General features: G+C 42.6%; 1 protein-coding gene across 5 annotated transcripts in view; it reads right to left on the minus strand.

Moving 5' to 3' along the window:
* LOC119428741 (peripheral plasma membrane protein CASK) overlaps positions 1 to 22,570 on the minus strand; it is a 59,226-nt gene that overhangs the window by 19,434 nt on the left and 17,222 nt on the right. For 4 of the 5 annotated variants that reach the window (XM_037696417.1, XM_037696416.1, XM_037696415.1 and 1 more), the window contains exons 2-11: positions 18,683 to 18,795; positions 12,079 to 12,184; positions 9,193 to 9,270; positions 9,034 to 9,106; positions 3,892 to 3,994; positions 2,018 to 2,193; positions 1,809 to 1,931; positions 1,586 to 1,669; positions 1,343 to 1,442; positions 932 to 949 (exon numbers count right to left, since the gene is read on the minus strand). In XM_037696417.1, the coding sequence (XP_037552345.1) occupies positions 932 to 949; positions 1,343 to 1,442; positions 1,586 to 1,669; positions 1,809 to 1,931; positions 2,018 to 2,193; positions 3,892 to 3,994; positions 9,034 to 9,106; positions 9,193 to 9,270; positions 12,079 to 12,184; positions 18,683 to 18,795 (974 nt within the window). The remainder of the gene's footprint in view (positions 1 to 931; positions 950 to 1,342; positions 1,443 to 1,585; positions 1,670 to 1,808; positions 1,932 to 2,017; positions 2,194 to 3,891; positions 3,995 to 9,033; positions 9,107 to 9,192; positions 9,271 to 12,078; positions 12,185 to 18,682; positions 18,796 to 22,570) is intronic. The other variant, XM_037696418.1, reaches the window with a different exon arrangement.

Consider the following 22,570-nt stretch of genomic DNA (forward strand, 5'->3'; position numbering starts at 1 on the left):
TATATATATATATATAAGAAGAGAGCAACAGAGAGAGCTACAAAGAGAAAGCAACTGAGAGAGCGAGAGAGCAAGAGAAAAAGAGCGAGCGACGGAGAAAGAGAGAGCAAGTGACAGAGAAAGAGAGTGAGAGAGCAAGAGAGAGTGAGAGAGAGAGAGCGTGGGTGCGGCAGCCATCTTGGACTTTGATGTGGTAACCCAATTTTTGATAGTGAAATTTCTTATGCCTAGATGCAGCCACGCACAAAATAAAAGGTTGATGCCGGACTTATTTTTCTCATTATCCAGCTCACAACACAAATAAACGGAGCGTATTGAAGTTCCCTTTTTGTTTCACGACGAGGGACAAAAATTTTTTTTCTTTTTTTGTTGTTGTGTGATTTGAGTGGTTATAAAAGATCACCTAAGGTTCAGAGGTCACGGTCAGAGACCTTCCTCATGCTGCACATAGTTTAATATATATATATGTTTTATTTTGGTGTTTAACAAGATGATTGATCAAAGACACGTGATGTGAATAAAAGAAAATCATTGAACAAAATATAATTCAACTACATTTACAGTTGTGGGTTGAAATGGGGCTTTGAGGTAAAAACATGAGGCGAATTTTATTAGAGGCATGAAACAACAGCAGGAAAGACAACATGCTCAATATGTTAATAATTAAACCTTTTCTGTCCGTTTAAATGCATCACTTCTCTAACGAAGGTAAACAAATTCTAGTTTTCTTCAAAATCGAGAGCTAAATTACGAAACATGAAGTCAGGATGCATGTAAACAGGATCTGGGATAAAAGCATCGGGTCACGTTTCTTAAAACGGGAGCGGGACCTGCGTCGTTCAACACAAAGATAAAAGGAAAATGCGGCTACAAAAGCAAGTGGCGTCACGATGAGGTCACACATAAATTATCTACGGGTGGGGATACGTACTTTCAGCAGCTAGCAGTCCTACAGACAGCAGAGCAGAAAAACACCACAAAAAGACAGGATTAGATGAAGATGTAGAGATTAAAAGAGAGAGCAGAGAGGTTTCTGCGGCGCTGGTCGAGTCAATGACCCGCCACCGGGAAGCGGCGCCGCGACAGACTGCTCGCTCAGCAGAACACGGCCGACGCTTTTGAACATCGTCCGGTCGCAGCTGAGCTCTGCTGAAACGAGGCCTGTTTTCACAACGAACAACCAGAAGGTTTATCTTCACCGGAAGTGAAAGTCCTGGACTGAGACAGAGAAGTGATGGCTGTTGGGCAACATCTGTCTTCATCTGAAACAGGAAGCTGGACCCGAACAGCTGGACACCGGAAGCACTGATCTGTGTTCTGGACTTCCTGCGGGGAGTTGTACCTGAGGAGGTTGGGTCGTCTGAGAAGTCGTGGAGCTCCTCAGGAGGGTCGCCGTAGTAGGAGTTAAACTTGTGGCTGGAAACGGCAGCCAGGACTGCACCCTGAGAGACAGGAAACAGGAACACTTGAGACCCCCCCCACAGCTTTGATGCACGTAAACCCAAAAAGGAAACCGCTTTAAAAAAAAATAAAAAATCATAAATCAAATTGTGCGATTAGAAACAGCTGCAGTTTCGGCGCTAACCTTCAGCTTCCTCCTGGCGTTGAACTTCCTCAGCTGTTCCACCGTTTCGGGCAGGTGGATCTTGTAGGCGTACCTGTCCCTCTCCTGCAAGAGTCAGACGCACAAGTAAAGCTAAACACATCTGGGTGAACGGATGTGAAAGCGCAGCTGTGGCTTCAAACAGAAGGACGTGTGTTTGAGTCGGCAGCGCTGGGTTCTCGGCGACGTGTGCGAGCCGTCTCACCTTCAGCCAGGGGTGGTTGAGGGCCTCGTAGACGGTGATTCTCTCGGCGGGGTCCAGCATCAACATGCGCCTCACCAGGTCCTTGGCGCTCTCCGAGATGTGAGCCCATTGGCGTGGATTCATCTGCACAAGTGCACACGGGAGGCCGCGTTCATAAATACGTAAAGCTGCAAAAAGTGCACCGTTCTGCGTGTCCGAGGAGCTCCCACCTTGTATTTCCCCTTAATGATGGCCTCAAACAGACGCTCCTTGGTGCCGTAGAACGGTAGACAGCCAGAGAGGAGGATGAAGAGGATGACTCCGCACCCCCACACGTCCACCGGTTTACCGTACGGCTCTCTCTTCACCACCTCGGGAGCCATGAAGTGAGGAGTACCAACACGGCCTGGAACCAGCGCCGAAAAATACATTCAGTAATGAGCGAGAATGGACGAACCATCGCTTGTAGAAACATGACGCAACACTGAAAGTGAACAAGCGCCGGGTCATTTTAGTATGTAACCGGGTTTTTTTATTAGTTGATTTTTTGTGTGTGTGTACACCCCCACGATAGGTGAAAATCCAGGTCCATCCATCCATTATCTTTACCCGCTTTTTCGGGTCGCGGGGATCACTGGTGCCCATGTCCAGCAGTCACTGTGCAAGAGGCGGGGGACACCCTGGACAGGTCTCAAGTCCATCACAGAGACACATAGAGACAAACAAACATTCACTCTCTCACTCACACCTAGGGACAATTTAGAGTTGCCAGTATAACATGGGGAAGTTATATTTATTTTAGTATATATATATATATATATATATATATATATATATATATATATACACACTTTAGGGCTTTATAAACCTTTCCCACATTCTTGCAATGTTCGTAATGTTCTAAATTCTCAAATCGCTCTCAAAGAGCACAGTGAACGAGAGCAGACAGATTGATGCTACGTTTACTGAGCCAAACCTAGGAGTGGACTGGCCATCGGGAGCACCGGGACATTTCCCGGTGGCCTGGCCCGCTCAGCGATCACAGAGGGGAACTAAAGGCTCGGTGTGAGTCGCGTTTGATTATTTTAAATAAACAATCCATGCTGGATTCTGCAGCTCACGCAGGTATAAGACAGACCTCCCGCCGCCCCTCCTTTCTCTTTCCGAGGCTGTCAGCCTTAGAAATAGAAAGGAGAGGGCCCTGTGGCAATCACTGGGTGGGCCAGGCCACCGGGAAATGTCCCGGTGCTCTCGATGGCCAGTCCACGCCTCAGCACAATGCTCTGGTTGGTCGCCTTCCATCAATCAGCCAATCGTGTGTCGTGTACAATCTTACATTGAAAACCAGCGAAAGAGTGAGTCCGCAAAAGTCAAACCGCGAAGTATTGGTGGACTCCTGTATATATACATAAATTTGCAAATAGCTCAAAAACAAATAAATGTTCAACTTTTAGACTCTTTAAGCTGGTAGAAAAATAATTAGTGAAAATCTTACCTACGCGTTTTTAAATTGTTTTCATTTTTTAATTTTAGGTAAGTCATCCTGGTAAACGTACATAAATTCCTTAAGACGTATGAAAATACAGCCATACATATGGCATACTTTTATTCCTACAGTTCATATATGTCCTTCAGTCAATTCAGCCACAAATACATGTGTTCATGTACAAACCCATGTCCGTCCATCCATGCGTCTGTTATCTTTATTTTAATGTTGTCTCCATCTCCATCAAGTCTGTGGACCCTCAAACTCCTGATTAATCTGAACAGCTGTAGTCAGAGGAACATCAAGCTGCTTGGAGATGGTCTTTACCTTTATGTCAGTCATTGTCTTTCTAAGATCCTGAGACACTCCGCTTCCTGTTCAGTGTGTTACACACCATGACACCAAACAGCCCTGTGACTACCAGTCACCCTTTAAACAGGCAGACTGAAGACACCATAGTAATCCAAGTTACTAAAGCATTGAGTTTTGTATGTTTTTCATTCTTTAATGAAAGAGTACCAACATTTTTTTTTCTATTTGTGTTGAAATTGCGTAATTTGAATTTCCTAATTAATCCAGCTGTTTTAGTGCAATATTTGTGTCTGTGTGCGTTCGTACCTCCAGCTACTAAACCAGACTCTCCGAGCTGGATTGCAACTCCGAATCCTCCCAGCTTCACTGGAGCAGAGTTCTCTTTAGAGGCCAGAAGCACGCAGTGAGGCTGCAGAGAAATTAGAGAAGGAAAAATTAAGGCAAGTGCGGTCGGATTAAATTGGCGACCAAATAATCCCTTTTATCGTATCAACTAAAGCAGTTCAGAGTAAAAGCAACATTGTGTGATAACTCTGCAGTCTGTCTTTGCAGTCACTCGTGTGTTCAAAGGTTAGTTAGTGAAGCTCAAGTTTCACTATGAGAGGAACTCATGCAAACAAAACTACAACACTAATAAGATGCTTCAACACAGAAAACCAGCATTCCTTTAGAATTTAGTCTGCAGATTCATCCGAAACACAAATGAGGTCCAGACCGTCCTAACTTTATCGGCCGATGTTCAGATTCAGCGTGAGCTGGACGGTGCCACAAGGAAAGAGCGCATTTACAGAGAGATACTGGAGATGATGGTGCAGTATAGCTACACCTGGACTTAAAACCGGTGCTAACGAAACTGAAGTCTGATTAAAGGGTGATTAAGGACCACATTGGGCAGAGTGGCTCGATCACAACGAACTATTACAATATCTCCAATAAGCGGGGAAACAAGTCACAGCGGCAAATCAACACCTGAGAAGAACAGACAAGAAGAACCGGTACACCTCAGGGCTGTGTACTCAGTCCACTCTTGTATTCTCTATTCAGTCATGACCAGGCACAGCTCAAACATCATCAACGACGACGAGAGTGCCTACAGAGATGAGGTGAAATCACTGACCAGCTGGTGTCAGGAAAATAACCTCATTTGAACTTGTGTTATTCTGCATATGTCAAACAACACAAGACGAGTGGAGTCGCACTTATCGCTAACAAAGTGGCTTTATATCGTAAAGATTTAGAGATGTTTCAAGTGCAATGTCCTGTTTTCCTTGGAGGAAAATACTTATTCCTCTCAACTACATTTGAATCAACGTGTAGCTTTTATGTACAGTAGTCCCTCATTTATCGCGGGGGATCCGATCCGTACCCTGAAGTCCCGCGCCAAGTGAAAAATAGCGATAGAGCGAGTCCGCAAAAAACGAACCGCGAAGTAGCGAGGGACTACTGTAATGTTCTTTTTTGTTCTTCTGGATTTTAAGTAAAAATAAAAATCAATACAATAAAATTATTTGAACAACAGAGGAATCAAATATTCAACTAGCCTTATTTGGCTGCTTGTTCGTAAGGCTCCGTCAACGCAAGCCAACAACAAAATAAGAGAAATCAGCGAGGACATTTAAAAGGGACTGAGGTAGCGCGGATGTCTGGTTGTAATCCTGAAGCTGCAGTTTGAGCCCAGTTTAATTAAAACGGTCGACAGATCTTTCAGTTGAGCTTGCCCAACTTTAAACATCGTTCTATGGGTTGAGTCCGAGCACGACGTATTGTCAGTTTTAATTTGGCGTCGTTCGAAAACCAGGTTAGAATTTACTGCATATCGTGATTTTCCTCGTTTGTCGTCAACGTTCACTCTTTTTGGACCTGCGGTAACCACAGCAAACTTTTGATTCACCACTCCCTTTTATTCAATCACCTAAAAGAATAACACGGCCTGAATGTGTTGTGCTCAGTTCCCTTGCAAAGTGATGCTTCTGGTGACAAAGCGGCGGTGGGTTTTACTTCCTGCCTGCGTGCTTCAAGTAACTGAGGGGTGTGGATGAAGCCGACTAGATAAGAGGCTCAGCAAGAGAGAGAGACGGGACGGACCCGAGCTGAAGGAACAAAACAAGTCAGGATATGAAAAAGACGTGCGCACCAGATACTTGACTCGTTCAGAAACTGCAGAGGACGGTGAAGACGGCAAACATCTTTCTTTGGAGTGGTTCTTGTTCTTTTAAAGACACTGGTGTGTGGGAGAAACCACCGGACCACCGTGCCGTTTGTGCACGTTCTGGTGCATTTATTCAACTGGGCCGAGCGTCCTGCATAAGGAATATTGACGGTGAGTCTGTCGGTGCTTAAAACAAACAAACTTTTAGGCTTTTTGGAGTTGTTTTTATTGCCAAAACAGTGAATTTATTACTTTGTAATTCTAATTATTAGACCTATTAATGATCCTCAATTAGATTATTTTGTTTTAGCATCGACTTTGCTGCAAATGTGAGAACACCTACGACAAAAAGAAGTGTCATTTTCTTTAAATAGAACAGTTTCAGCTTTTGAGGAAATCTTGCGTGTAGAAAGAAACTTCCTGTGACCTCAAAATAAAAAATTTGACTAAATTATTTTAAAAGAAGTACTTTTTTTGGCTAAATAGAGTATTTCTGTTGATGAAAACACAATGAATGATCTGCGTTCCTCATTTCAGCTTCTGCAAGTCAGCATTATGCCAAACTATTATACAGCAATGGCTCAAACATGCAGAGACCTTTGACCTTGATTTGTGACCTTAACCTCTCAGATGGGGTGATGCAAGGATTACGTGAAAAGCTGTCTAGCCGGGGTACAAATGCCTCACGTTACTTAAAATATCTTGGGTGCATCAGAAATTATGGACGGGACATGCCCGTTTTTTAACGGCGTATAAAAATGGACATTTCGGTAATTTTTACCGTTTCCATTTGGGGTGAACAGAATTCACATTAATCCCCGACCGACCGTTGTTGGAAGCTCCGACTAAACGAACCCAATAAATACGATGTGAATTTATGTCATTAAAACATCTCCGGTGCTTACACAAATGAAATTAGGTCGACCGACTAAAACACCTACCGAAATGGTGCTGTCCCTTTTTAATGTCATTAAATTACTCCACCCTCTTAACAAAAAGCACTAGACGAGGTGTTAAATGTCTGAACTTTAGATCTACAAGCAACGTATTACTCACCAGGCTGTGCATCGCTCATGCAATCCACCACAGCCGTGTATTATGCAACTTTCAGCTGACTGTGCATTCTTGGTTTTTCTCCGCAGAGCATTTCGTCAAACCTCAGGCACAATGACCACGCACCACCTCGCAGCTCTTCTCACAACCACCTCAACATCTGCGCTTTCAGAAGCTCCCCCGACTAGTTTGGTGTCAACCACTTCTGTTTCTACGGCGAACACTTCTCTGTTGTGTTCAACCTCCGGCGCGCCGAAGTGTTCGCCGGATAGTGAATCCATTCGTCTGCCGCTGGCTGTTTTTTACTCGCTGTTCTTCGTTTTTGGGCTGGTGGGTAACCTGTTCGCTCTGTGGGTCTTCCTTTTCCTGCACTCGCGTCGCAACTCGGTGCGGGTGTTCCTAATCAACTGCGCCATAGCCGACCTGGTCCTGCTGGCGTGCCTACCCTTCAGGGTGTTCTACCACGTCAACGGAGATAAGTGGGAGCTGGGATTTGTGGCCTGCAAGTTTGTGGGGACCGTCTTCTACATGAACATGTACATGAGCATAGTGCTACTGGGACTCATCAGTCTGGATCGGTACTTGAGGCTGAGCGGGAAAAGCCGATCGCGAAGCGGTTCGCGCCTGAGGATGTTTGGACGCAAGCGGCCATGGAGCTGGGCGACGTGTGGCGTTCTGTGGCTTGTGTTCATAACGCTGATGCTGGTCTTCATCTCGACGCCGGAGGATAAAAACTTCGATGGTAAATGTTTCCAGTTCAAGCAAAGAGCCGTCAACAAATGGAAGGCGTACTTCAACCTCACGGTGGTGTTGATGTTCTGGCTCATCTTCGTCGTGCTCGTCGTCTCCTACGCAAAGATCGCTTCCCAGCTGCTTCAGGTGTCCCGGAACAAGCCGGACTTCCCCAACGCGAACAAATACAAGCAAACCGCCAAGAAGTCCTTCTTCGTCCTCTTCCTCTTCACCATTTGCTTCGTGCCCTACCACACCTTCCGCCCGTTCTACATCCTCACCCAACTCAATCTCTTCAATTCCTGCGACCAGTTGCAAACGGTGAGCGACACCAACGAGATCGTTCTTTTGTTCTCGGTTTTTAACAGCTGCCTGGATCCGATCATGTACTTCCTGCTGTCTGGATCGGTGCGCAAAACGGCTCAGCGCTTCATCGGACAGCGTTTGGGCCAGCGCCTTCCTGCCTTTAACGAGGCGACGTGGAACAGCTCTACGATGGATTACAGACGACCATCTGTGCTGTTACCCGACCAGGTCCTGAACAACCCTTCACTTGCACCGAGAACCAGCTTCTGCGTTGACTCAAACCACCGCTACGCAGAAACTATACTGCCATCTGCTGGCCAACGGTGAAGTTCATCAAGACTGAATGTCAACAAAACCAAAAAAAAACTGACTGTTTATCGAATCTAAGACGTCTACCTTGACTTGTTGAACATCCGTGCCTGATGGTAGCCGTTTAAACCAACGTCAACATTAAAGACGACGTTTAATCCGGAACTTAACATGAAAGCAGCTTTTTCCAAAATATACATTTGTCACAAAAGAGTAAATGTGTATTTTTATAAACAGTCCCACACCTTTTTATTCACGTTTTATGAATGTAATCGTGTTGTTATTGAGGAAAATAGAAGAAAAATATGAAAACAAGTGTTTGGGTTAATCAAAGCTTGCCATGAACTAGCCAAATGTCTAAATTGTTTAGAGCGCAGTAAAATGTGCACCAAACCAAACTGAGCTAAATTTTTGGTCACTCCGTACTAAAATAGCTCATAAGGATTAAGAACCTGGATTAAAGTGTTCAGGTAGAGTTCTTCAGTTTGGCTAAATCTGGCTAATCTGGCTGTCAGAACTCAAAATAAAACCATTGATCATCGGCATAAAGGTTGATAACAGAAACTTGGCAAGAGTTTGGGACGGTTGGACCAAAAACAAGTTTCCTGGTGGACGATTTTTCCCCTGAAAAGAAAACGGTTGCGTCACGGAGAAAAGGTCCCACCGTGAAAGGATCGCATATCGTTTGGGTCTTTTTGACTGTTAGCATAATATCTCATGAACCAGTGTTCAAAGTTTAACAGAGAAAAAAATATTAAAAGCACAACTGATTAATTTTAGAGTCAAAACTTCTGACTCAAAATGACCACTACAGCTAACCAACAGTAGCAAGTAATAAAAAGGAACCGTACGGTCCCGCAAAGAACATCGTAACCCTGTTTACAGTAAATGAATCTCACCTTTACGTCGCGATGAATCACGTTGTTGTCGTGGCAGTACCTAAGTGCCTCCAGAATCTGCCTCATATAGTGACTAGAAGGACAGATTACCAGATTATTTCAGGGCGTGTTCACGTCGTCCATCTTGAATTTTATTATTTCATGACTGGTGTATCCTACCTGGCCACAGCTTCGCTGTAAACGAACCCCGCGTCCGCTCTCTTAACGATTTCGAAACACAGGTCAGCTCCATCCATACTGAGAGAGAAAGGAGAAAAAAATAATCTGGGATTATGCAATTTAAAATCAGGTTTGCACAGATTAAAGTTTACATAGAAACATGCTTTATTCGACCAATTTACCACTTAGTCTAGCATTACATCCATCAAAGAACGGTTTTATGGCATGCTTATTTAGGTAGGGTTCTATAATCCTGCAGAAGTTTCTGGGAAGTACAGATTTAGAAGGTACTAAATAAATAAGTAAATGTTTCTTAGTGTCTTTCATATTTGATTAAAAAAAAACATAACAGATTAAAATAATTATAATAATTGCAACTTAAACTGAGACAATAGTAATTATTTATGGCACGTTTAAGGTTCTATAAAACCTCAGAAATTTCTGCAAAATACAGATTTAGAAAGTCCAAAAAATATATATATATTTTTTCATATTTGTCTTTCATATTTGATAAAAAACAAAACTTATATATATAAACTGTGACACTGGTGTTTATTTGTAGCACATTTAAGGTTCTATAATCCTTCAGAAGTTTCAGGAAAATGAAGATTTAGAAGGTACAAAAATAAATAAATATGTAAATAATGTTTCTTAGTGTCTTTCATATTTGATAAAAAAAAATAACAGATTAAAATAATTATAATAATTGCAGCTTAAACTGAGACATTAGTACTCATTTATGGCATGTTTTAGTTTCTATAATCCCTCAGTCGTCTCTGGAACATACAGATTTAGAAGGGCCAAATAAATAAAACAAAAAAAAGATTGTTCTTATTTGTGTCCTTCACATTTAATAAAAACTAAAAACTTATTTTTATTATAAATAACTGTTGCTTAAACTGAGACAATGCACTGGTATTTATTTCTGGCATGTTTTAGTTTCTATAACCACTGAAATGTTTCTGGAAAATAGATTTAGAAAGTCCACGAATAAATAAATAAAGTGATGCAATGTCTTTCACAGCTGATTAAAAAAAAAAAAAAGTTTTATTTTTTGTTAAATAATTGCAGCTGAAACTGAGACACTAGTATTTTTTACTGCACTTTTAAGGTTCTATAGACTCGCAGAAGTTTTTTGATAATACATTTAAAAGAGACAAAAATAAATAAATGTTTCTTACTGTCTTTCACATTTAATAAATATAACAGATTTTTTTTTTTTTTTTTTTTAGAGCTGCTTAAACTGAGACGCTGGTGTTTATTTATGGCACGTTTACGGTACTATAATCACTCAAATTTTTCTGGAAAATACAGATTTAGAAAGTCCGTAAATAAATACATACAAGTTTTGTAATGTTTTTCACATCCGATTTAAAAAAATGAAATAAAATAAAATAAAAATATTCATTTTTTATAATAATTGCAGCTGAAACTGAGACACTGGTATTTTTTTATGGCACTTTTAAGGTTCTATAATCCCACAGAAGTTTTTGGAAAATACAGATTTAAAAGATACAAAAATAAATAAATGTTCCTTACAGACTTTCACATTTGATAAAAATAACAGATTTTAAAAAAATTTTTTTAGAACAATTGCTGCTTAAACTGAGACACTGACGTTTATTTATGGCACGTTTACGGTTCTATAATCACTCAAATGTTTCTGGAAAATACAGATTAAGAAAGTCCATAAATAAATAAATAAATACATAAAAGCTTCTTAGTGTCTTTCACGTCAGATTAATTTATATAATAATTGCAGCTGAAACTGAGACGCTGGTATTTTTTATGGCACTTTTAAGGTTCTATATACCCGCTGAAGTTTTTGGAAAATACAGATTTAAAAAATACAAAAATAAATAAATGTTCCTTACAGTCTTTCACATTTTATAAAAATAACAGAAAAAAAAATAATTGTTGCTTAAACTGAGACACTGGTGTTTATTATTTATGGCACGTTTAAGGTTCTATAATCCCTCAAAGGTGTCTGGAATATACAGATTTAGAAGGTCCAAACAAACAAAAAACTTATTTTTTCTTATTTGTGTCCTTCACATTTAATAAAAACTTATTTTATTTTAAATAATTGTTGCTTAAACTGAGACACTGGTATTTATTTATGGCACGTTTAAGGTTCTACAGAGAGGTTTCTGGAAAATGTATATTTAGGAAGTCCAAAAATAAATAAATAACTTCTTAGTGTCTTTCACGTGTTAAAAAAACCAAAGCTTTATAAATGTTCTAATGCACGTTTCTTTACATCACGTTAATTTATTTCAAATCACATTTTATCAATTTTCTATTTGAAAAACATTAAGTAGAGAAATGTCATTTCCTGCTGAAAAGGTTTCATCTCTCAACTGTTACTGTGAGCTGAATTTGATGAAAGCAGGAAAATAAAAGCTGAAACGAGAATGAGCTGAATAAGCAATTGCAAAAAAAAAAAAAAACACTTAAAAATGAGCAGAAAGAGGCTGAACTGGTTCAAAATAATAAAATATATAATAAAAATAAATACTGAATATTAGCAATGGGAAAAAAGGCTAAAATTAGCTGAAAAGTATCAAAAAAAGCTGAACTTAGCAGCAAAAGAAGCTAAAAAGAAGCAGGAATGTAAAAAAAAAAACATTTGAAAAAAGCTGAACCAGAACCAAAGCTGTCTGGAACGAGCAACAAAAGACTTTAAAGGGTTTGAAGTAAAACATGGCCGACGATGCTAAACGTTTCTAAAAGTTAAAATTGCACAAATGCAGGAACGTCCCAGCAGGAACGAGCCGAACCTTTTGACACATGAACTGTTGGAACTAAACAGAAACGAGGTCGCTGCCGAGCTCGTCTCAAAGGGTGAACCTTCTTCGTCTTTGTCCGAGCGGCGGTTTTACTCACAATTCAAAGACCATGTAGAGCATGCCGTCGGAGCTGTAGGTCTCCAGCAGCTCCACGATGTGGGGGTGTTTGAGCATGTGGCAGATGCTGGCCTCCCGCTTCAGATCTGGAGGGTTCAGAGGCTTCGTTAAGTGTTTCACTCAGATAAACGCAGGCGTTCCATTTTTAGCTTCATTAAAACAAGTCCGTGCGACAGCACAGAGCAAGCAACGACACTTACAGCTTCTACAATCATCTCGTGCAGTCATTAAATAAAAATCAGGCCTGCCGTACGCCCGCTTCACCAGCAGAGGGAGACAAAGAGCACGTCTTTAAAAGTTGGGACTAAAACGAAACAAATTGGACTGCAGCTCCTTTAAATTCTATTTTTTTTTGTTTTTAAATTTGACTTGTGGATGGAAAAAAGATCTCTGCGACCAAATACCGTCAAACACCTTGGACACAGGAAGAACATATGAAATACATGCTGACTTTATAAACACGAATGTTCCCAGAATTTCATGAAAACTAGTTTTCTTGGTCTAACCAGTTTGAGTCGGGTCCTCTGGACGGATTCTTGTTGAAACACTTCTTCAGTCGTACGTTTCAACAAATAATCCGTCCCGACTCAACCTCGTTAGATTCATCGACCTGGATTATTGAGCAGCATCAAGTTTTCTTGGGTCCTCCTGGACATTTCAATGACATGAAACGCTCAGAGCCTTCAGAGTCCGAGGTGGTGAGCAGAGTCGTCCCTCGCTACTTCGCGGTTCGACCTTCGTGGACTCGCTCTTTTGTGGTTTTTCAAAGATTGTACACGACTCATGATGGTCATCTTTATTGTTACTCACGTAATTAGGACAGTACGGGATACTGTACAGTAAAAAGTTATCGAAAAAATAAACTTCGGACAGGAGCCGCCATTTTGTAGTTTTCTCTCAATAAGCCTATACTGTATCCCCGCTCATGAGGACTACATTTCCCAGAAGCTCCAATGCCTTCTAGAGGGAAAGTTTTGATCTGATCGGAAAAAGTTCAATGCTCATTAGTGACTTTGGCGCCCAGCGGATGCAGAGAGCCACACGGAACCCACCAGGAACCGGACCTCCAGACCCATCGGCGAATCAGAGAGCTGCTAGCCAGCTAATGTGGACCTCCGAGTGGGGACGCACCGCCAAAGGTATGGCGCTCTCTCCGGAGCCCACCTGGACTTCTTTCATCCAGACTTGAACTCAATCAAACCACCGTCCGATCCCGTGAGGCCACCTGAAGGTCTGGTCCCTCCCTAAATGCGCTTTGGTGCTCCAGGGCTGCACAGAACCCGACCAGAACTGGCAGAGTAGGTCCGTCGAAACGCAACCGAGTCAGACCAGAACCGAGCCGCTGCTGTTCTGCAGATCCGGTGAGTAAAATTTAGTAGCTACAGTACATATACAGTACTGTACGTATGTTGTTAAAATGACGTAGGTTTGAGTTTAGAACGTTGCAAGAGTGTGAGAAGAGTTTTTAAAGCCTTAAAATATAAATACAAGAATTAAAAAACCGTCGCTACTTTGCAAATTTTCAGGAACGTAGCCTCCGCAATAAACGAGTTACTACTGTACCATAGCCCACTCTACGTGCAGACGACAAGTCGTCCCTAATAACTCGTTTTTTTACGCTGGTGAAGATTCTCAGTCATCCAGGACATGGTAAACCCAAAAACGTTCAAGACAAAAACAGCTGGACTTTATTTGTAACAGAAGACGTTTCGCTTCTCAATTCAAATGTCAACTTTCAGAGACTTATAATGCCGCTTTAGGACTGATACCCAGCCACTTTTCATGCATCAGATGGGACCAGAGGGGCCTCTTTTGTGAATTAGATTAACAAACTCCTACTGCGAGGTGTGATAGGTCAATCTGCATATGTATATGTATCTTACCTCAGCTTCATAACCTGAACCCCACACTTCTCTGCTCTTTGAATTGAAAAAGCTTCTCGGAAAAGAAGCGAAACGTCTTGTTACAAAGTCCAGTTGTTTTTGTCTTGAACGTTTTTGAACTCGTTATTTTGTTAACTGTGCATACGATGTGCACCGTAGAAACAGAACATGGACTGATACCAGAACACGAGCATTAATTCATGAACACGTTAGATCCTCTTTGGAGCGGCGGCTCGGAGTTCGAACTCCTGAAGTTCTCCGTGACTTTTGAGGTTTTTCCGACTTCCAGAGTTCCAGTTGCCATGTTGAGCGTGAACACTCGTTATATGTCGGACTCACCGCAGTCCAAGCAGACCGACATGGCAGCGCAATACGTTCAAGATAAATGGAAATCAAAAACAGGCGGTCATTCGTTTCTTTGAATTCAAGAAGGTTTTGATCAGGATGACGTAAACAGACGTCAATGTTCAAAACAGATGGTTTTGTTGAGCTCGGCGGCCTCCTGTTGGCTCCTTTGCTCCAAACGGAGGACGAGGCCTCAGATGTCAACTTTCAAGAACTTTTAATGCAGCTTTAGGACTGATACCCAGCCAGTTTTCATGCATCAGATGGGACCAGAGGGGCCACATCTGTGAATTAGATTAACAAAGACCTTAACAAACCCCTACTGTGAGGTGTGATAGGTCACTCTGCATATGTATGTGTGTATCTTATCTCAGCTTTATAACCTGAATCTCTCACTCTCTGCTCTTTGAATTGAGAAAGCTTCTCGGATGAGAAGCGAAACGTCTTCTGTTACAAATGAAGTCCAGTTTTTGTCTTGAACTTTTTTTGAATTTACCATGTCCTGGATGACTGAGAATCTTCACCAGCGTTCTCCATTGCTCCGTCACAGTCTGAAAGTCTGCTGCTCTTTGGGTCGTGACGGACCGGTACCCTTACACAACAGGGAGAAACAACGCTGTGCCCCCCTTTGCAACAGAGCCCCCATTCTCCTGCCCCAATGCTTCCATTATTTGCCTTTCAGCCCATCCTTCCCGTCCCATTAACCGTTCTCGAAGGCAACACTCTGAACCTCACCTCACCCAGACTTTTATTTTAACGCCCCTTTACATTTTAAACCTTCTGCATCCCAACCTTCCTACACTTGGACCTCCGTTAGTCCAACGTTTACATTTGAAGGTTTTCTGTGAATCTCTGCTTTCCTTCTCGGTCTCCTTTTTGCTCACATTTATGCCGACGTGGGTCGTTTCTAAATGAGCCGAAGGTCCGTGCTCTCAGGAAACCACGCCGTAACCCACTTCATATCGCCGCGGTGGTTGAGTGGCTCGTAAAACTGTCAGGAGCTGGGGTGGAAGAGTGCGTTTAAACGTGTACGCTTCTCTTTTACGCCATCTCGTGTCCAGGTTAGCGTTAATTTGAAACAGAAGAACTTCAATAGTGAAAAACACGGATCGTCTCTTTTTAGTGGCAGAGTTGGATGTTTTCATCTTTATATTGACAAGACCAGTAACATACGACCCGTGGGCCTGAAGTGGCCCTTGGACAATCTCTGTCCAGCCCCGAAAAATCTTACTTGGAAGGAAATACGTCAAAAACCTTCAATTAAAAGAGGCAAAATATTGTTTCAAGTTGGTCCATTTGCAAAACTAGACCAAAACTTAAAAACTAGAGAAACCAAACTTTTGCAAATTTAGGCTAATCAAGAGCCAATGTACAAAAAGTTTGACTTATATTGGTCAAGAGTACTGCGGAGACGTTTTTATCAGGCATGCTGGCTATGCTGCGGCAAAGAAAGGCTTTAAAAGTCTTACAGATTATTGGTTTAAAGAAAAGTTTACAATTTTTAAACATCTCGATGTGGCCGCACATTCACAGCCGCAGGTCTCGTGAATACTCAAGTTTCTGTGGTTTGGGACTTCCCAAAAAAAAAAAAAAGGTCCAAGAAAAGAATAATGTTAGAACAGTTAAACAGTCATTTCTATACTAGAGTTGCATTTTGGGCCCAAAAAATCCGACCCAACCCGGTCCCGGCCCGTAGCCATCATTTTCGAAACCCACCCGACCCGACAAATTAACAGTAATTACAGGTACGAACCTGAAAAAAACCCGACATTTTTAATTAAGCTTTGACTGCTTATATAGTTATTAACGGTCGGCGGACGTGCACGGCTGAGAAGAGGGGACAGGAGATCGGAGCTGAGGGGGTGTTTGTTCTTTCATGGCCATCAAAGCGCATAAAATCCCTGCTTCTTCTGCATTATTCAGACATGGACCCTGCTCTGACATGTCTGCTTTCGGATCTCGCCTGTTTGGGTCGTCGGACGGACGCGTCCGCTGAGTGCAGCGGCTGAATGAACGTCCATTTGGGCTGATGGATCGCTTCCTGGCAGTATAGTCCCATCTGAACTTTATTTGACACGTTTCAAGGCCGGTCAGCTCACGGTGAAACGGCTGCGTACGGATGGTGAATGAATGTCAAGACACGTTGACATACAATTGGATTGTATGGCAAGCCATGTTGCCATATAATCGCCAGTTGCACGCGTCCGCTGACGCAATCAAAAGCCCAACACCGACCATCCAGTACATTATTACGGCCAGGCTTCAGGCCCAGGTTAGAAATGACAGCACTACACTGTACCGGTCTTTATAGCCTCAGGCCGGCATCAAACTCAAGAACTTCTGAACTGGACCCAGTAGAGGCCCAGTACTTATACAGTTTTTGGTTTTGGTCCAAGTCTGCCCTAAGGGTCACTGAAAACTACGAAAGGGAACAAAAGGAACGAGTTCTGGTTCTGTAAACGTTTAAACAAATATTTAAGCTCTCAAACCTTATAGCACTAGTTGTTTGTTGTTGTTGTTGTTGTTGTTTGTTGTTGTGACTGAGAGTTTTATGTGCGCTTTAATGTCTAAACTACAAATGTACGATATTTTATAAACCAGTTCGAGATGTGGTTTAAAGAAGAAGTGGGGGGGGGGGGGGGGACTACGATTATACAAGCGGGGTGCCCCGCCCCGTCAACAGAACTGAGCGCCACGCCTACCGAACTGAACTGCGCGCACCACCCATACACGCCTGTCAGCACCGACGTAGCGCTAAGCTAGCGGCACGCAATACAGGCATGCGAGGTAAAAAGTTTAAGGCAGCGCTCACTCTGCCTCTTCCCTCACGCTGAAACCCCCCCCCCCCCCATTCGAAAACTGACGGTACAAATAGCGCAGCAGCTCAGACGTGTGTTTGTGTCTCCCCCCACCCAAAAATAAATCACGAACAAGACGAGCCCTCACCATGGCAAGTTATCAAGAGGAAACACTGCCTACCATTATACAACCAGGGCAGACAACTGACGTAGAGCCAACTGTGCGAAATACAGGTGAGCTAGCTAAAAAGCTAGAGGTACCACTCTGCTTCTCACACGCTGAGCCGTCCCCCCCCCACCACCACCGAACTGTCGGTACAAACAGCGCGCAACACAGACGTAGCTTTGTTTACGCCACCCCTGCCCCCCCCAAAAAAAAAAAATCACAGATAATATGAGTGCGCTGCCAAGGAAAGTAATCTAAAGTAAAAAGTGTGAAGCAACCTTATCTACCACCAGGAGTGGAGCCAGGGGGTGGCCAATGGTGGCCTTGGCCACCATAAATTAATCTTCAGCCACCCCAATCACTTGAGGAAACTGTACATTCTGGTTTTTATATTGCTTCAATTACATATATGCTACATACATACATATATATATATATATATATATATATATATATATATATATATGTATATGTATGTATGGAGGCGGCCATCTGTTCTTGCGCCTAGAAGCAGCCACGCATCAAACAGGAAGTTAAGCCATAAATTATCTGTCTCACAAGCTGCTTCTCCGTTCAGTACCGCTGTAGTCGCCTCGTTTCAGCTCAGTTCTTCTCAGGTGTAGGCGAGTCTCCACTGTAACTGTGGGCGGGATCGTCACGGCTCGTTTTCTTCTGCTCGACGAATCGACGGCTGCCGACGCCAAAATTAGAGCGGCACGCTTAAGAGCCACGGATTCCGACGGGCAACGCAGTTTCACAAGGAACGTTTCTTATCTTTGGACCATCTCAATCCTCGTATTCGGGACGTTTTTCATTCGTCTGCTTGTCTTTTTATCGTTCCTGCCCACTATTATTCAGTGTTTCCATCTAGTTACTATTTCAAAGATTATTTTCTTTAAAATTGGGTTTATTTCTATTTGAAGCGTCCCCTCAGCCTGGAGGTCAAAGAGAAGAGCCCTGAGCTTGTGTCACACCAGGCCCTGGATTTTATTTCTCATCACCACCTCCAGTCGGCAGAAAACGCTCCCAAGAGATTTGTGTCAAGGACCTGCGGGACGCCAACGCAGCCGGCTACTTTAAAGCTTCCAAAAACAGCCAGGATACCGCTCGCATCATAAGGAGCAAGCGGCACCGAACTCCATAGATTCTGGAGGAACAGAGGGGTTTTTTTCCATTCCCCCTCCCTCGGGTCACTTCCTCGTCTTGCTGTTCCTGGCTGCCGGTCTAATCTCAGGCTGGGGCGTCGCAGATGGTGCACGGTGACTGCCAACTGCAAACACCTATCGTCTTCGCCTTTTTGACAAACGTGCTCGGTTCTCAGCGTGACCAGTACCTCCCAGAAATAAACCGTCGGTTTGAGAGGGCACCAGAACCTCGGGGGGAGGGGCTCACCTTCCGTGCTGAGGCCGGGGCTGGAGGTGAAGCTGGCGACGTCCACGATCTTCACGGCGAACTGCTGGCCCGTGTCTCTGTTGATGCACCGCCTCACCACGCTGAAGGGACCCCTGGAAGGAACACACGCAACAAGCCGGTTAAAAACGGACGGCGTGAAACAGAAACAGGAGTTCCTGCGCGTACTGTCAGTGGGTGGTTGGCCACGCTCCGAGGCCTCCGTGTGGGAATTACAGAGCGGTGCGGTGCAGAGCAGCTGCAGGACTCTAAAATAAAAGCTTTATTACAGAGACCCACCCTGCACGCTTTATTTCAAGAAGCTCCACCGTCGTGACGTATAAAATAAAAAAACTTTCTTCCCGGCCTGTTAACCATCTGGAAACTGAAATTAACAACAACAAAAAAAAGTTTTTTGTTTATAGCAGAGAAAAGCTCCAGTTAACAAACAGCCCTGACGTTAGAAACTACATCAACAATAAACTCTGCACGTCCTATTAAAAAGTGAATGTAGCTAAAGAACTTGCTGAAATGGAAGAACAAGCCTAACTTAGCAGGAAAGAACACATTTTTGCTGAATTTGGTTCAAATGAGCAGAAATTGGGACGAAAAAAAGGCTGAATTTAGCAAAAAGTAGCGGAAAGTAGCTTAAACAACCAAAAGGAAATGGAAGGAGCTGAAATGAGCTCCCAAAATGTGGAATTAGCTGAAAAAGCCAAATTTAGCATGAAAACAGCTACCGTATTTTCCGGCGTATAACTCTCAGATTTTTGCATAATTTGCATATTTATATACCGAAGCAAAGTATTTGTTTGTTTCCAATATTTATAAAACTTTTTTTTGGCTGAGATCTGACGATTTCATTCATTCTGACATGGAAAATATTGAACACTACCATTTTCAGCCACTAGAGGGCCCTCGGCTAATAGGGCAAGCCAAGTGTCTCATTAATAGGTAAACGTGGCTTTTAACGAGACACTTGGCTTGCCATACAAAACCACCTTCGTCTCGCTCCGGAACTCCTGGAGCAAACGTCAAATCAGCTGCGTTTCATCGCGCCGCCCAGGCGAAATGCAGCTGATTTGACCGTTAAAGTGCTTTTATTAAGGAAAAGTTCAACCGAGACACACCTTTGCTATAATTTCGAGCAAATAATTGTTTTTAAGTGTTAATATTGTTAAAGTTCTTCTGTGCACGCTTCCGCGGCCGCCATTTGGCAGCCAATCGATTTATTGCCCAACACTTGCCGACGTTTCCGGGTGGTCAGTGGTGACGTGTAATAGATGCGACTCGTACAGCGAAGCAACTTGTTTGCTTCCCCCCCCACTTTATTAGACATATTTGGACTGATGCGACTTATACGGCAGAAAATACGGTAGCTGCTAGGCTAGGCCTGTCACGATAACCAATTTTGCTGGGCGATTAATTTTCTTAGAAATTATTGCGATAAACGATAATATTGTTTGAAATTTGACAATAATTAGTAATTATTGTCAAATTTAAGAAGAAATGTTTTCCATCTGATCTTATTTTGTTTTGCACGTAGTACATTTTTTCAACCACCAGTACAAGACTTTGAACCGAAGGATGGATAGTGAGCGAGCGAGAAGCGTGTCTCTTTAGGTCGTCATCCAGCGTCTTCAGTAGAAACGGAGACACGAAGAAACGATAAAGCTGATAAATGAAAAAGTCGATAATTTTCATTCAGAATGCGATAAATTGATTTATTGTTTAAAAAAAAGGTATTTTATGCTAATTTTAGCCTTTTGTTATTCATTTAAAAATAAAAATGTATACTTTAACACCTTTTTCTGCTCATTTCAGTTTTTTTAAGTATTCTTTTTGCCATTTCCTACTTTTTGTGATTCTTTCATTTTAATCTTTTAAAGCTTTTTTTCAGCTTCTTTCTGCCAATTTCAGCTTTTAAGTTTTTTTGTTTCTAATTTCTGCTTCTTTGTAATCCATTCAGCTTTATTTTTTTATTTTATTTTTTTACAGCTCCGACATTTTTCTGCTGCTTTCATTTTCCTGCGTTCAGCAAACGTCGGCTGTTCAGACTGAGCTCGGCCAGTTTCAGCTTGTTCAGCTGTTTTCAGCCGAAATCATTCGGCAGTTAGGCGTTTTCGCAGGAAGTCGTCGTGCTAAATGTCCAGGTATGATTCTAACTCAGAGAACCTGATGGTGTCAGCCCTACAGACCTCCTGGGTCCAACACAAGAACCGAGTCCAGTTCGCCGAGACTGAAACCTCGGATTAAAAAAACGAGCTCCCGTCTACGCGTGACCGAGGCGGCTGGAGTTTTACGGCTGTGGGAGCGTCTGCTGCAATGATTAACCCACACAAACATTCTGAAGAACCGATCCCCTCGGAGCCCGCCAGAGTCCCGCTGATGATCCGACACCCTCGTGACCTTTGCCCCCTCCTGGATTTATGGGCTGCAGCAGCTGCGTTTACTTATTGTTCTGAGCGAGGTGCTTCGAGTGCAATCCTCTTACACGCCGTTAAAACCACAACCGACGCAGAGACCGTGGCGCCGGAGCAGCGCCTGAAGAGAAATAATTACGACGATTAACAGGCGAGGCCGGGGCAGACGGACCTGCCGGACCCTCTCCAAGGAGATCGGAACGGGTCGGAGCTGCCGTTTGAGAATAAATTAAGATTTCGAGCATCGTCCGGTCCTTAATGCGACAAGACGTTAAAGGAGAAAGCAGGGATGCTCAAGTCTGTCAGTAAAATATCTCGACCCACTGGATGAATTTTAATTAAATATGCACCTCTGGACGTTTATCCTCAACCAATAAACTTTTAGAGACAAAAATCAAAATGACCGTTACAACCAAAGTAGCTGAAAGTAGAAAAAAAAGCAGCAATCATAGAAAAATGCTGATTAGGACAAAAAAAAAAGGCTGAAATAAATGTAAAAATGTTAGCTGATAAAAGCTAAAAGGACAATAGAATCTTAATAGTGCACTAAACAGATAAAATGAGCTACAAGTAGCTGAAATAAAACCCACAACAAGCTAAAATTAGCAGAAATATGCTAAATGAGCCTTAAAAGCTGAAGAGTGCGTAAATAAATTAGTGGAATAGCTGAAATAAAGCAAGAAAAAGCCAAATTTAGTGGAAAGAAGCTTAAAAACCTGAAAAGAGAAAACAAAGGTTAAAAAAAGGCTGAAATGAGCAGAAAGAAGCTAAAGGCAGCTGGAGGTTTGTAAACTTGTACGAGCTGTAAACAGATCCAAGAGTTTGAAGGATGAGAGCTTCGTTGGTGTTCAACGAGGAAAACATGGCCGAAAGAGCTAAATGTTTCAAAAAGTTACATTTACACAAACAGCAGGAACATCCTGAATGAGCCGAACGTTTTGATTTGGTAAAACAGAACAGAACTTATGGATAAGCCTGTGTTTTTAGCATTTATAACGCCAGTGGCGATAAACAATAAATCAATTAATCGCGTGATAAATGAAAATTATCGACCTCATTTTCATTTATCGGCTTTATTGTTTCTAAGTGTCTCTCTCTTTCTACTGGACGACAAAAGGCTCAACTTCGGCTCTCTTCACTGACCCCTCCCTTTCTCGTTTCTCTTTAAAATCTATTTTAACCGTCCAAAGTTTTTTCCAGGACATTCTTGTAAAATAGACGGGACGATCTCAATGGATTTCTTCCTGGTAAAATAAAGGCATAAATTCAAAGTTTGTTTTCTCAGTCATCCAGGTATATAACAACAAAAAAGGTTGAATCATGTCATCTGGACTTCGTTTTTTTGTTAAAAAGAAACGTTTCGCCCCTCATCCAAGAGGCTTCGTCGGTCTGAGGCCTAGCCATCTGGTATTACCCAGAAGCCACCCTGACTCTTGTGTTCCAAGCCTGCCTCAGATACCCCTGAAGT

The sequence above is a fragment of the Nematolebias whitei genome, chromosome 23 (genome assembly GCF_014905685.2).
Source record: "Nematolebias whitei isolate Nwh7 chromosome 23, NemWhi1, whole genome shotgun sequence".
NCBI lineage: Eukaryota > Metazoa > Chordata > Actinopteri > Cyprinodontiformes > Rivulidae > Nematolebias > Nematolebias whitei.